This window comes from Felis catus, chromosome A2, assembly GCF_018350175.1.
Source record: "Felis catus isolate Fca126 chromosome A2, F.catus_Fca126_mat1.0, whole genome shotgun sequence".
In the NCBI taxonomy this organism is placed as follows: Eukaryota; Metazoa; Chordata; class Mammalia; order Carnivora; family Felidae; genus Felis; species Felis catus.
The window spans coordinates 25,927,682-25,941,623 of record NC_058369.1 but is presented as its reverse complement, the minus strand read 5'-3'; the positions used below and the strand labels follow the sequence as shown (position 1 = coordinate 25,941,623).

Genomic DNA, 13,942 nt, shown 5'->3' with positions numbered 1-13,942 from the left:
GACTTTAAACATTATTTCTACTTGTAAATGAAGGCAGTATTTTAAAGAAATGCATGGCTCCTTTTCCCTTCTTGGCATACTCTGACTTATCTTTAACCACCTCATTTAGGGAGCCTATCCTGACTACTGTTCTACCCAAACCCTGCCCTAGCCAGGAAGTTAGCTGCACTCTCCAAAGTTTCTACCACACCCATTAAAACATTTACTATATTAGCAACATATCTCTTTCCTCCATAAGACTGCAGCCTCCTCATGTGTCGTATCTCTGTATCTCTTGGGTCAATAAATATCTCAGAAATAAGTGAAAATGACTTTCTGGTCCTACTTTCTGTCTTGCACTTCCAACTGCATTTCTGGTTCCTTGGATGACAATACAAAACCGGAGCATCTCTGAATGTGAAAGGAAGCACTTTTAATAATTGTGCTGGGACCATGGGCATAAATGGTTCCAGGCAAACCAGAATCTATGTTCAGGTCACCCTCTCTGTTCAATGATGTGAACAGGAAGTGATGTTTCACACTTGAACCATCACTTTCCTCACAGGACATCTCTTCTTCCAGAAATAATATTCTTGTTAATAACACTACCATCCTTTTAGTAACTCAGGGTCAAATGCTGGAATTCTATTTAACTTCCATTTATCTCTCATATTCAGTTCCTTAGGACTACAGATTCAAGGTAAGATTACTGAAGGAAAGATGATAAAGACAAGAACAGGGACCCAAACTGGATTTTGTTCTTTGTTTAAATTTTCACAGCAGGCATTCTAGTTCATACTCTCAATGATTATCTAAGCCTCCTAACTGGTTGCCTTACCTCCAGCCTCTACCTATTCAGTTCATCCAACAAATTGCCCCAAAATACAGGTCTCATCATATCATTTCTGCACTTAGAAGCTATAGAATTCTGCCAAAAGAATCACTGCAATCTACAAAACACTCAAATGATTATGTGAACAAACTTTAATTGTACTTGTCAAACCCAACCCAAATTATCTAGCTTGTGGTTTCTAATATTCCCTTTGTCTAAGAAGGTATCTCGATCTTCTCCTCTTATAATCATACCCGCTTAAAAAAATCTGTATCTCGATAGATAAGAAAGGTAAGAAAAACAAAAAAGATCTCTAAAAGAAAAACAAAAAAATAAATAACTGTAATGCTATTATCACACTGCAAATAAGCAATTCCTTAATATCAAGTATCTAGTCTGTATTAAAGTTTTCCCACTGTCTCAAATTCTTTTTCAGTTGGATTGTATGAAGTTCCAAACAAGGTTCACACACTGCATTTAGTTGACATATCTCTTAAATCTCTTTTAATTCATAGGCTTCCCAATCCTCCTTTCCTTTTCATCCACAAACCTTGCAATTTACTTTTGTGTGTCCTAGAAAATTCTCCACATTCTGGATTTCGCTGTTGTATCCCCAGCACCTCATTTAGGTAATGTCCCTAGTTCTTTACACATCCTGCAAGTTGGCAGTTGGATCTAGAATCCCAACCAGATTCAGGACTCAGTTTTTGTCACTGAATAGGCCATATGTGTATGACACACTTTCAGGACCATCTCAAATGATACTTCCTTCATGAGGTTCAAATTGCCTTTCCTGCCCATCTTCCAAGATAAACAAAAAGGAACAAAAAAACTGCCCATTCTTTCTTTCTCTGTCCTTAAACAACCACCAGGATGCAGCTTATTATCTATATCTCTCCTATCACCAATTGGACTAGAAACTCCTTAAACCCCAAGGACAGTCTTATCAGAGTTTAAAACCACTGAAGTCCCTGGCATAGTTCCTTATATACAGCAAACTTGCATTAGATGCTACTTAGACTGAATTCTGGTTTTCTTTTTACCTTTTTGGGGGAAATGATTAAACATACATAAACTTGTGGTTCAAGTCACATCTTTATTTCTCCCTCAAAAATGTCATAAATTGGTTGAAAATAACATTTCAGGGAAAAGGCACTACTGCTATCCTCATTTTATTTATATCTCATGGTGAATATTTGATCTATTTCATTCTCTTCCTCATACTAGGTGATTAACACAAAAGGTAGCACATTATAATTCTAAATCAAGATTGGCCCTTTTTTTTTTTTTTTTTTTTTTAGAAGGGAAAGAATAAAATTTAAAAACAGTGGTTCAGGGGTGCCTGGGCGGCTCAGTCAGTTAAGGGTCTGACTTCAGCTCAGGTCATGATCTCACGGTTTGTGGGTTCAAGCCCCGCATTGGGCTCTGTGCTGACAGCTCAGAGCCTAGAACCTGCCTCAGATTCTATGTCTCCCACTCTCTCTGCCCCCCACCCCCCACTTGTACTCTGTTTCTCAAAAATGAATAAACATTAAAAAAAATTGAAAAGAAACAAAAACAAAAACAGCGGTTCAAAAAGTCAAGCACAGGGGTTCAATGAGGAAAAAAAAAGGACAACTACTTTGTACTACTTTGTACAACTCTCAAGGTTAACCCTATGGCTTAATAATTGATATTTTTTCATTTAAGAGAAAAGTTCTATCAGCCTACTAAACCTAATCATAGAGATTACAAAGCATAACCACATACAATCAACCATAACCCAAGTGCTTCTAATAGGTGCCAGTGAATATATTATTTTCAAGAAATTACACAAGTCTTACAAAAGAGAAACAATGGAAAAACAACCATTTAGGCTTACCACCACTAACTTCTTCCCCTAAAAGATATAGTAGGAAATAATAGTTTTTAAACCCCATAATCTTATTCAATTAATGAAAAGTTACTCTTTAACACATAGGTCTGCTTTTGTCAATCACCAACATCATTATTAGCAGTGTCTTCATCATGATGCTTAACAGGTTATGTTCCCAGCACCATGGTGAGTGATCTACATGCATTATCTCATTTAATCCTCACAATAAATTTCAATTTGACAAACGAAAAAAACTGAAGCACAAAGCAGGTAAGCAATTTGCCTAAGGACAAATTACAAATAAATGGCGGAGCTGGGACTGAGCCCAGAGCTCTCTGACTCAACTTCTTAGGTAGAGTGTGTCACTTTCCTAACACTCTATGGTTTTATAACTTTGATGTAAGAGGTCTATTGTTAATTCAATCAACAAATAACTGAACATCTGGCATTGTGGTAGGCAACAGGATAAAAGTAAAATATAAAACAGACTGACACATAAAATCACAAGAGCACTAGTAACAGTTGAATATAATTAACACAAGCATAATTGTTACTTATAAATCAATCTGCACTTGGCTGCTGAAAAGATTTCTGGGAGATTTCTATAGTAAAAAAGACCATAAAACAGCTACTTTTGTATGACAGGTGCTCATTACTCTTGTTTCTCTATGTTCCCACAAAGGCCCAGGGGTTCTGACAGTTTTTGAGCATCAGTAACAGTTTACACAGCAACAGTATTGCATTTCTGAGAAGAATCAGAAATGCTCCAAGATGAGACTTCTAGACTATGCAAACATTAACTCAGACTTATTACTATAACGCTAGAAAAAAAAGCATGCCTCATCAACACCAAAGGTCACCTGGGAAGTGCAGATCAGTAAGAGTGCCAGAAAAGTTCTGGAAACTATGACTGTACTGAAAGACAGGTTGACAATTGTGCTGCCTGGGCCAGTAATCCTCAGAGCTTCCCTTAGTAATGGAATTCAGTCAGAGGTACCTCAAAGAGTGATGCGAGCTTTACTATCCAGGGGGAAGAAGAGAGAAGGCCAGGATGCCCAGGTTAAGGATCTCTAAAAGAATCTGGGTAATCTCTTTGTTAATTCCTATCACTGACAACTAGGCCAGCAGCAGGGTCATATAGGGTGAAACTAAGGCTTCCTTATATAATCCAAAACCCAGGGTCTGGACTAAGAGATTCCTTAAAAGCCCAGCCAGAAGCATAAGCATCTCTACACAAAGAAACTTCCACAGGCTGTTTTTGCTCATTCCAGACAGTTGCCTACGGTTAGTCCAGTGGGCTGAACTTATATGTCAACTTATCCTGTATACAAAAGGCAATATAAAAGAGCCTATATGGTGACAATCACAAACTTATCAGTAGGCCACCCAAAGCACTTTATTTTAAAAACACTTCGATAAATGTTGACTTATTTACTATTATTATCAGTCTAAATAAGTAAATATCAAGAAATAAATGTAGTTCTCATTTAGAAGTGATATGAGTGAAAGTTTATTACATGCACTGCTTATCTTAGGCCTACCTAAAATTTCTAGAAGACTGTCCTAAGAACCTGGGGATGTTTACTGGAGGATGAGGGCCAGAAAATGAGGAAATTTACAACTGTTACCATATGACAACAGAGAAAACGGGTAATTCTTTCAAGAACATTAATATTTTCTTCTCTTTCTAATTTATGTTAAAGGTGGTAATGAGCTTCTCTCAGCAATATAAAGGTAAACACAAAAAAAAACACAGCTGCATTTCATATTCCTACCATTTACCACTCTGCCCTTCATAACCTTGACTGATCCAAATTATTTTACAATTGAAATATTTTCTTTTGAAGCATCGGCACCAACACCAACATTTTAAATTTTAGTTCCTGCTACTTTAGAGAACCTATCTTAATCTTTTAACTGAACTTAAAACTTCACATAAGACATGCAATTTTGTGGTAAATCTGATGCTCTGATTTAAAATGTTATAAAAACATGTTAAAGTACCTTTTAATAGGGACACTTTAGCAAGAGGTTCATTTAGGTCTTGCTCATCCATCTGGGCGTCTGCAGGGGGGGGAAGATAATTACAAACAGTAATCAGCTCTATCATCAAGCTATCACTATCAAAATAAGTAAGTGAAATTTATACAGGTATTGTATTTGGATAGGTGAAAGTAATTTTAACAATATATCCAAGGTTCAAGGGAGTATCTCCACAAACGGAAGGAGACTGCCTTTTCCCCCAAACACAAACTTTGAAATCTCCACTCACATTAACCTGCATACCTAAACTGCTCAGACAGTAATAATAATGTCTGTAAATTTGCAAATACTACGTTACAACTCACCTGTAGTGTCGTTACAACTCACCTGTAGTGTCGTCACTACTCTTTTCCTTGCTTGGACTCAGAGTATCCGACAAATCAGATTCCTTTGCTCTTGCCTGGTTTTCTACCAAGAAAAAAAATAAAAGTAGCATCTCATTACAACTATATCAATAAAACCACCTTAGGCTTTGAGAACTCTAAATCTACTATATGCAAAATACTTTTAAAATTAACTGAGGTCACTGCCTCTCTTACTTCTTCACCACTCCACTCCAAAATGGAATGCTGGTTATTACACGTGGCTCATATTAAATTATAATGTGGATCGTGTCTGCTGTGCAGAGGGCTGGGGCTTTTGTCAAGGCTGTCCACTGGCCAACTAGAAACAAAAATGAAGCAAGCTTTGCTAAAGTATGCAGAGAACTGCAACAAATATAGCAAAGTTCCAGGACAATGTGGACATTGTTTGAAAATGATGAAAGGAAATGGCTCTCTTATATAAAAACACTAGTTAGGTTGCCTTAGCAATAGTTATACCAAGTTTTGGGGTTATTTGCAAGTGCTGTGCTGCCTGATCCAATGAAGATATCTCAGGCCCTGTTTTCAACAAATTGCTCTCAAAAATCCTAATTATAAGCCCACCAATGTTATTAAAGATGACCGGCAATTAGATCCTTATCGCTAATGGCACATCTGCATGTTCTATGGCGTGCATTTGAATAGCATTTACAGAGATGGTCATTTCTCCGTTCTCCACAAGGCCTCAGCCAAGTTTTATATCCCAGGATTTAGCTATAATTTGGTCTCTGCATTAATTCACACATGAGCTCTGTTTCAGTCAGGCTAGCCTCTTTACAGGGCTGAGACATGCCAGCTCACTACGACCTCTAACTCTTTGCTTGAGTTGATATTTTGCTAAACTCAATGACCATTCTACTTGGCCTATTCATTAAGATGCAGCTTAAGCCCCAATACCTCTAACAAAGTCTTCATTTCTCCATCATGCTGCTCCTTTTTATTGCAGCTTCTCTGTGTCATATGATTTTGTAATTAATCATGTTCTATTTTATATTCTATGTGTATATATGTATCTGATTTCTTTAGTTAGATTATAAATTCCCTGGGCATATGATTATTTTTTATAATGTTATGCTGTTGGCTATACTGTTTGTGGTAATACATACCAAACATTTAAATGTGTGTATCTACTTCTAGTACTTCTAAGGAAAAAAGACTTCACATAGTATTATAAGGATGTTCATTGCAGCATTGTTCATTATGGAATGGAAAACATTCAAGATATATTCCTTACTATTAAGTAAAAATAAAGGTTGCTAAAGAACAGTGCATAATATGACCCCATTAAGATTGAAAATAGCTATACATTTAGCTATGAATTTTCAGTTGTGCATATTTATTGAAGTCTAGAAGGATCTACAACAGAGATACTCATGATCATATCTGAAGGTAGGGTCATGGCAGATATTTACTTTCTAACTTCATAATGTCATACATCGTTTGAAAAAATTATATTATTTTATAATCAACTAAATCAAGAGATATTTTCCATTTTGAAAGTAATCAGAAACATCCACAACCATTAATATTAAAATATATTTAATAATATTAGAATGTAACTTATTATGACCATTTCATTAAGAACATCCTTAGAATTGGTGGCTTAATTTGTGAAATAGGTGACAGATTGCAAGAAGACTCTTGCTTCTTTTCTCACTGCCATTTCTAGTCCGAGGCCAACTGCTGAGAGACACAGAGCTTAGATTAGAAGTGAAGTCACTGACCACAGAGGCCCATGGGAATCCAATCTATGACCTCTGGTGCATTCACAGTGTGCTATAATCAGACATTTCTGAATGTTCTAGTTTTAATCACAAAGTTACAGTCTCAAACAAGGCAGGCTAATACTTCTAATCTATACACAGAAAAGGGATGACTGTGGGAGAACAGAAAAATGACTGTCTTCTGATTTTAAAATTCTTGGCAATTTTAAGATCAAGATACTGAGGTAAACCAAGAAGACTATATTTTCAAAAGTATTCTTCTGGCTTAGAAGGAACTCTATCTTATATTAAAGTATTAGCTGGGAAAGTAAAATTAAAGGTGGGACCAAATCTTCCATTAAGATCTTACTAGAATATTAAGTTCCATGAGGGCTGGGATTTTTGTCTGTTTTGTTAACTGCTATCTCCCCATTGCAGAAAACAGTGCACAGTGCATAGTAGGTGCTCCAGAATCAGATGTTTGAAGGCACAAGTCTACTTTGAGTAAGAAGACAAAGTTTTGAGCAAGTCAAATTATGGTCCATCACTGTTATGTCCTGATATTACAATTATTATATGGAGGCAAACCAAATCTACTCAAGAATGAAACACAGGACACAAAAAAAGAGAAGTAGAGTATCTCCTTCTTTTTAAAACATCCATTCTTTAGCTATGAAGCAGCACCCAACTTTCTAGTATTAGCAAGTCCTGGGGCGCCTGGGTGGCTCAGTTGGTTGCCTCTTTGTTTCAGCTCAGGTCATGATCTTATGGTTCGCAATTCTCTGTCTTGCCCCTCCTTCACTCTCTCTCTCTCTCAAGATAAATAAACTGAAAGAAAGAAAGAAAGAAAGAAAGAAAGAAAGAAAGAAAGAAAGAAAGAAAGAAAGAAAGAACCCTCCTTACTGGTTGATTTTCTGTGCAGTACTTAATCATTAAGATACACACCAATAATATATAGAAGGAAACAGAAGAATAACTACCAACACCAATATCAAAACTGTTCCTAAACTGGAAAGTCTGCAAGGTGACTATTTTCACTGTATCTCTGAGAAGACATTATGATGGATGGGCAAAACACTGGCCAGAGACCACTTCCTATACCAATGGAACCATTAGTTGGAAAGGAAAGCAAGAAGGGAAGTGAGAACTAAACATTTGTTGAATACCAGAACAATGTTTCTTGCTTTGTGAGCAATATTTCATTAAATTCCCACAATTAAATATCGTCAATTCTATTTTACACATGAGGAAACTGAAGTTTAAAGAGCTAAAGTGAGTTGCCTGAGGGCATACAGCTAGTTAGTGGTAGTACCTGGGGTTGAAACCATCTGTTTTATCTACTAGTATTCTTTCTACTTCCACCCTAAGACTACAGTAAACACACAATGACTACGAGTTGAGTTAGGGTTTAAATAGAAAGCACATGCAACCTATGATTATATTTTGCATTAGATGAAATATCTGAAGGAAACACTTAGACTTGTAACAGCTGGTAATTAGCAATTTCTAACAACTGATATTTTCTTTTTTTTTTAACGTTTTTATTTATTTTTAAGAGACAGAAGGAGACAGAGCACAAGCAGGGGAGGAGCATAGAGAGTGGGAGACACTGAATCCGAAGCCGGCTCCAGACTCTGAGCTGTCAGCACAGAGCCAGACGCAAGGCTTGACCCATGAACCGTGAGATCATGACCTGAGCCAAAGTCAGACGCTTAACTGACTGAGTTACCCAGCTGCCCCACAACTGATATTTTCCATGCAGAGAACAAATCCTATCAAAAATGTCACTGATGAGAGCATTTTAAAATAAAACGATTTAGCCAAATCCAAAAGAAATATTTTATAGCCAGATATGAAATTCTTAAAATGTAACTTATTTTATCTAGTTTGTTACAAGGATTAGTGTACCTCTGCACATTAACCGTGAGAAACGCTTGTAAAATGTTGACTGCTGACAAAATAATCTCTGGGTACGTAAAACTTGTGTCTATATTATCAATTTTAACAGATGTATTTTATTAGTTGTGTGGACTTACTTGCTATAATAAATGCCCTTATTATTGGACACTTCCGTTTTCCTCTTTTTGCTTTAAAACATTGATGTAAATACCCTTGCATATCTGTCTAATTTGTTCCTTAAAATAACAACCCAGAAGTGGGATTGCTGGATCAAAATGCATGCTCTTTAAAGCTTTCAGCACATATTTTATGGCCAGGTTTCAAAAGCAAATGTAAGGTGGCACAAATCTTTTTCAATAATTACATCATATAATTTCAAGCAAATATATTCTAATTCAGAATGTATTAAATAGAAGCACTAAAGTAGCAAGACATTTTTCTTTAACTAAGAAGCACTGATTTTTCCCCCTTAGGCTCTCCTTGTACTTCAGAGTGCTGGCTATTCAACTCATCTGATTAGGTGCTTCTGTGGTGAAGTAAAAGCTATGTTGAAGTCTGCTCTCATCTCACTTTAATAAGATGAAATAAATTGCCACATGTACTAAAAATAGTTCATTGCTCTGAAACCCAATGCCTGTTTGCCAGAACAATATTAGTGATGCATATTCTATGCATTCTTTCCCCAAATATGGCATCTGTCATGCACAAAATTCAGAACGGAAGCCACCAGATACTTGAAATAACATTCTTCTTTTAAATATTTTTAAAAGTCGAAATGGATTCAGTTACGTTCATAAAACAAAATGTACTGAAGCAGAGTATTTGAAACTTTTAACACTCATTGTTTTAACTGGCCAAAAAGATTGTGAATCTAGTTATAAATTTTATAGCGGTATCTTCTGATGAAAATCTTAGGTATGATAATGATAATGATAATGAGCGTATCATACCAAATTTATTTGACCAATTTCCCTAATGCATAAAAGTGACTCGACAATATAATGCTTTAAAACTTACTTTTCTTCTCTGACAATTGTAACAGAAAAGAATTAATAGAATAAACTATTTCAATGTATAAGACTCTCATCATAAAATATAAGACCCCACATAATCACTTTTGTTTAAATCAAATTGAGTTGCCGAAAATTAACAAAATATAAATTTCATACGGAATGTTAAAGGCATAACAATTACAGAAACAGACATACAAGCATTTTTCACCTGTTTTACATTGTTTCATTAAAAGATTTACATTGTATTTAATTAAAATTTTATATCAAATGTAACAAATATCAAATACAAAACCTGAAAATAATGCTAGAAGGAAGACAGATCAGAACAAATCTTTTACTACCTAAAGAATCTACTTCAAGCATTAAAAAAAAACCCAAAAAACCCCACACATATATACCCATTTAAAAATTAAAAAGAAACTTTCTAATTAAGATATCCTTCTTACAACAGAACTCCGACTATTTTATATGATACCATTACTGGATTGCCATTTGGTGAGCTATAAGAAATAAATTGATGGTTAAAATACTATGACCTTGGAAATGTACACTAACATCTATTGTCCAAAAGAATAATTTTCAAAACCCACAGAAAACCCACAGAAAACAAACCTTTTGAAAGCTTTGTTTCTTCTACCACTTTGGTTAGATGCCCCTCGACGATCAGCTTCTCTGCCAAAGAAAATAAACGTTACTATCCAAGCCCAAACCGAGTAGCATTTCCCTGAGCGGGGCAGTGTAACACATTCCATGACCAAATTTAAAGATGATAATATTACTCCCATGACTAGGCTTGTACAAAAACTTGAAGCTGGAAGGAGAACTAAGAAAACTCGAACTATAATTATAACAGCACAATCAGATTAATGCAGAAATCTGGGGGCAGGGGGACAATTTGTCTTTTATTTTCATTAGTTTTTACCTTAGTCAAAAAGCCTAGACCGTTTTAAAAAGGATTCATAACAAATAAACCCTCTTTAAATCAAGGATATGAAGTTGAAATAAAGGAATTCTGAGAAAGTATGTATTTAAATAAAGAATACAAATTAGGTTATGCCAATAGTTTCCCAATTGATACAATTCAGCACAGATGCATATATGACATGCTTCAGTAAAATGAATCATTTTAGAAGAGCCAAATATTTAAAGATATTAAAACAAATATTGTTTTGTTCGTTTCTTTCTATAGGTGATTCTCTGTAAATGTATAATATACAGCTTCTTCATAATTTATTTAAATCCAGATTTTCATATTCTATGCTTCACTGAGAATGGTATCTATTCTAATTATCCCCTTATTTAATCCTGTATGCCAGCTGGTCTCCTTGAATTTACACGTTTGCAGTATATGAAGTCATTTCTCTATTCCTTCACTCTTCAAATCCAATGTAGCTTGGACTCTATACCCACCATCCAACCAATGAAACTGCTCCAAGATTACTATAACCTCCAAAGCCCATGGCTCCTTTTAATAATTTTCATTTTGCACAGGCTCCTTGCAGTATGTGGTACTATTTGCCCCTGCCTCCTTAAAAAAATTTTCTTTAAGTCTAAGTAATAGATTTGGATAATTTTTAAAAAGGTAGTCCTACAAGATGTATAATGTAAGCTGTCCTACCCATCTTCTGTCCTACTCTACTCTATTCTTGAATTTCACTTCCTAGAAGCATAACATTGTTTTTGAAGAAGGAACAACGTTTTGAGCGCCTGGGTGGTTCAGTCCAGTCCACTAAGCGTCCAATTCTTTATTTTGTCTCAGGTCATGATCCCTCAGTCATGGGGTCGAGCCCCACATCAGGCTCTGTGCTGAGTATGGAACCTGCTTGAGATTCTCTCATTGTCCCTTTCTCTCTTGGCCCCTCTCCCCAGCTCGTGCTCACTCGCTCTCTCTCAAAAATGAATAAACATTAAAATACAATACAATACAATACAATACAATACAATACAATACAATACAATAATATTGTGTTAGGGTTCACAGGTGGCTCAGTTGGTTAAGTGTCTGGCTCTTGATATCAGTTCAAGTCATGATCTCACCACTCATGAGATCAAGCCCCATGCGGGGCTCTGCGCTGACAGCACAGAGACTGCTTGGGATTCTCTCTCTCTCCTCTCTCTCAAAATAAAGAAATAAACACTTAAAAAAAAATACCATGTTGAGCATTCAGTGCATCCTTTCAGTTTAGAAGCTCCTATCTTCCATTCTGGGAAATTACCTTCTATTCTAACAAATTCTGTTTCATTTCTCTTCTCCCACTCTCTCCCTTCCTACACTCTGGAAATCTTATTATTCAGATGTTAGATCTTCCTCCTTTGTTTCTTAAATAAAACCTCAAACCAGCTCATGTCTTTTTTGTTATATTTTCTGGAATATTCCCTCTACTTTCTCTTCCAACACTAACTCAAAAAGATATATGCACCCCCGTGTTCATTGCAGCATTATTTACAATAGCCAAGTATGGAAACAACCTAAGTGTCCACTGATGCATGAATGGATAAAGAAAATGTGGTGTGTATGTGTATACACAAACACACACAATGGAATATTACTTAGCCATTAAAAAAATGAAATCTTGCCTTTTGGGATAATATGGATGGACCTTGAGGGTATTATACTAAGTAAAAGACAGAGAAAGATAAATACCATATGATCTCACTTACATGTGGAATTAAAAAAAAAACACACACACAATCTCATAGATAAGAGAACAGATTGGTTGTTGCAAGGTAGGAGGGGTGGGGGTGAAAGGAATGGGTGAAGGGGTTCAAAGGTTAAAAAAAAAATGACCTTAAGCATAATAATGCAGAACACAAAACCATATGTGAAAGGACAGACAGATCTGCCCTCATACAAATTAAAATTTTCTGTATGACCGACCACTCACTAAAACACAGCTAATGGGCCAGTGACAGACATAGAGAAAATATCTGAAAAATTAACAGATAAAAGGTTATTATTCATTCATTCATTCATTGAACAATTAATTAGGGGCTACCTACTATGTGCCAGATACTGTCTTATGTGCTGGAAACATCAGAATGAACAAATGACAAGATCCCTGCCTTTCTGGTTCATACATTCTAATGGGGTGAGGAGGGAGAGAGGATAAAGAAATAAACAAACAGTATGTCAGATGGAGGCAATGTAGAAAAATGAAGCATGGAAGAAGGAAAGGGAGTATGGGGATGGCAAGCGAAAATGTGAGGCACTTCAAAAACGAATAAGAAAAGTCAAACACCACAACAGAAAAGGGGCAAAGAATAACAACATTGAATTCACAGGCCAAGAAAAGCAAATGTCTAGTAAACATGTGGAGTTCAGGGTCTACCCACTGAAACAACGCCATGGCCTTATGCACTTATCAGTTCAGCAAACATTCAGTACCAGGAGGGGTACGTAAAAGAGTAATCTTGTGTCCTTCTGGCGGGAGTGTAAATTGGTATCATTTTATTTTTAGAGGGCAATTTTGACAGCACCTATGCAAATGTTGAAAAGACATGTCCTTTGATCCCACAGCCCCTATTTTATGTATTACCCTGGAAAGAGACAATTGTACAGATTTTCAATGCAGCATTGTCTATATTTATGGAATGAAAAATTTTTTTAGTTCTACCAGGAAAAAAAAAGGTGTTAATTAATCTTCAAGATCTCTGTCAACAACAAATTCACTTTAAATAGCATTAACTACCTGCTATATTTGCATAACTTCTAAATGTTGATGCCTAGTCTAACTCTCTCGTAGGTCTCAGAACATGTTTGTCTAACTACTTCCCAAACATCTTCACCTAGTGACCCCATGAGAACTTAATCTCACCATGTTTAAAATGGAATTTATTTTCCCTTCCTTTCTCTTGGATTGATTTGGTATCTCTCCTCTCCTCATCCATAGCCCATCATTCACATCTCTAATAAGCTATACTGCAGGTATCTATTGATGTCTACCTTTCCCAACATACTATGAACTCTTTGAGAAATACACTCATTCCTTCAAATATTTACCGTCTGCCAGGTGCAATACTAAGTACTTCTCATGGATTACCAAGGTAAATGTGATAAATATAGGAATTTAGAGTCTAGTGACAGCAGGAAGTTATCTCATCAATAATTTAATTCCCAACACAATTCTTACATATAAAACAGGTTCCACAAATGTTGTTACATGAATACAGCAAAATAATAAAATAATATAAATGCAGACTTTGAAAGGCATTCCAATCTTTCTCTAGTATGTTGAAGATCTAAGTAGCACCTTGTT

At 35.8% G+C, this 13,942-nt stretch overlaps 1 protein-coding gene across 34 annotated transcripts in view; it reads right to left on the bottom strand.

Annotated features, from left to right (window-relative positions):
* SLMAP (sarcolemma associated protein) overlaps window positions 1-13,942 on the bottom strand; it is a 150,793-nt gene that overhangs the window by 25,850 nt on the left and 111,001 nt on the right. For 33 of the 34 annotated variants that reach the window (XM_019823363.2, XM_019823352.2, XM_019823404.2 and 30 more), the window contains 3 exons: window positions 10,299-10,358; window positions 5,037-5,117; window positions 4,671-4,730 (listed from right to left, as the gene is read on the bottom strand). In XM_019823363.2, coding sequence (XP_019678922.1) covers window positions 4,671-4,730; window positions 5,037-5,117; window positions 10,299-10,358 — 201 coding nt within the window. Of the gene's footprint in view, window positions 1-4,670; window positions 4,731-5,036; window positions 5,118-5,248; window positions 5,932-10,298; window positions 10,359-13,942 lie in introns of those variants that run through there. The other variant, XM_023249864.2, reaches the window with a different exon arrangement.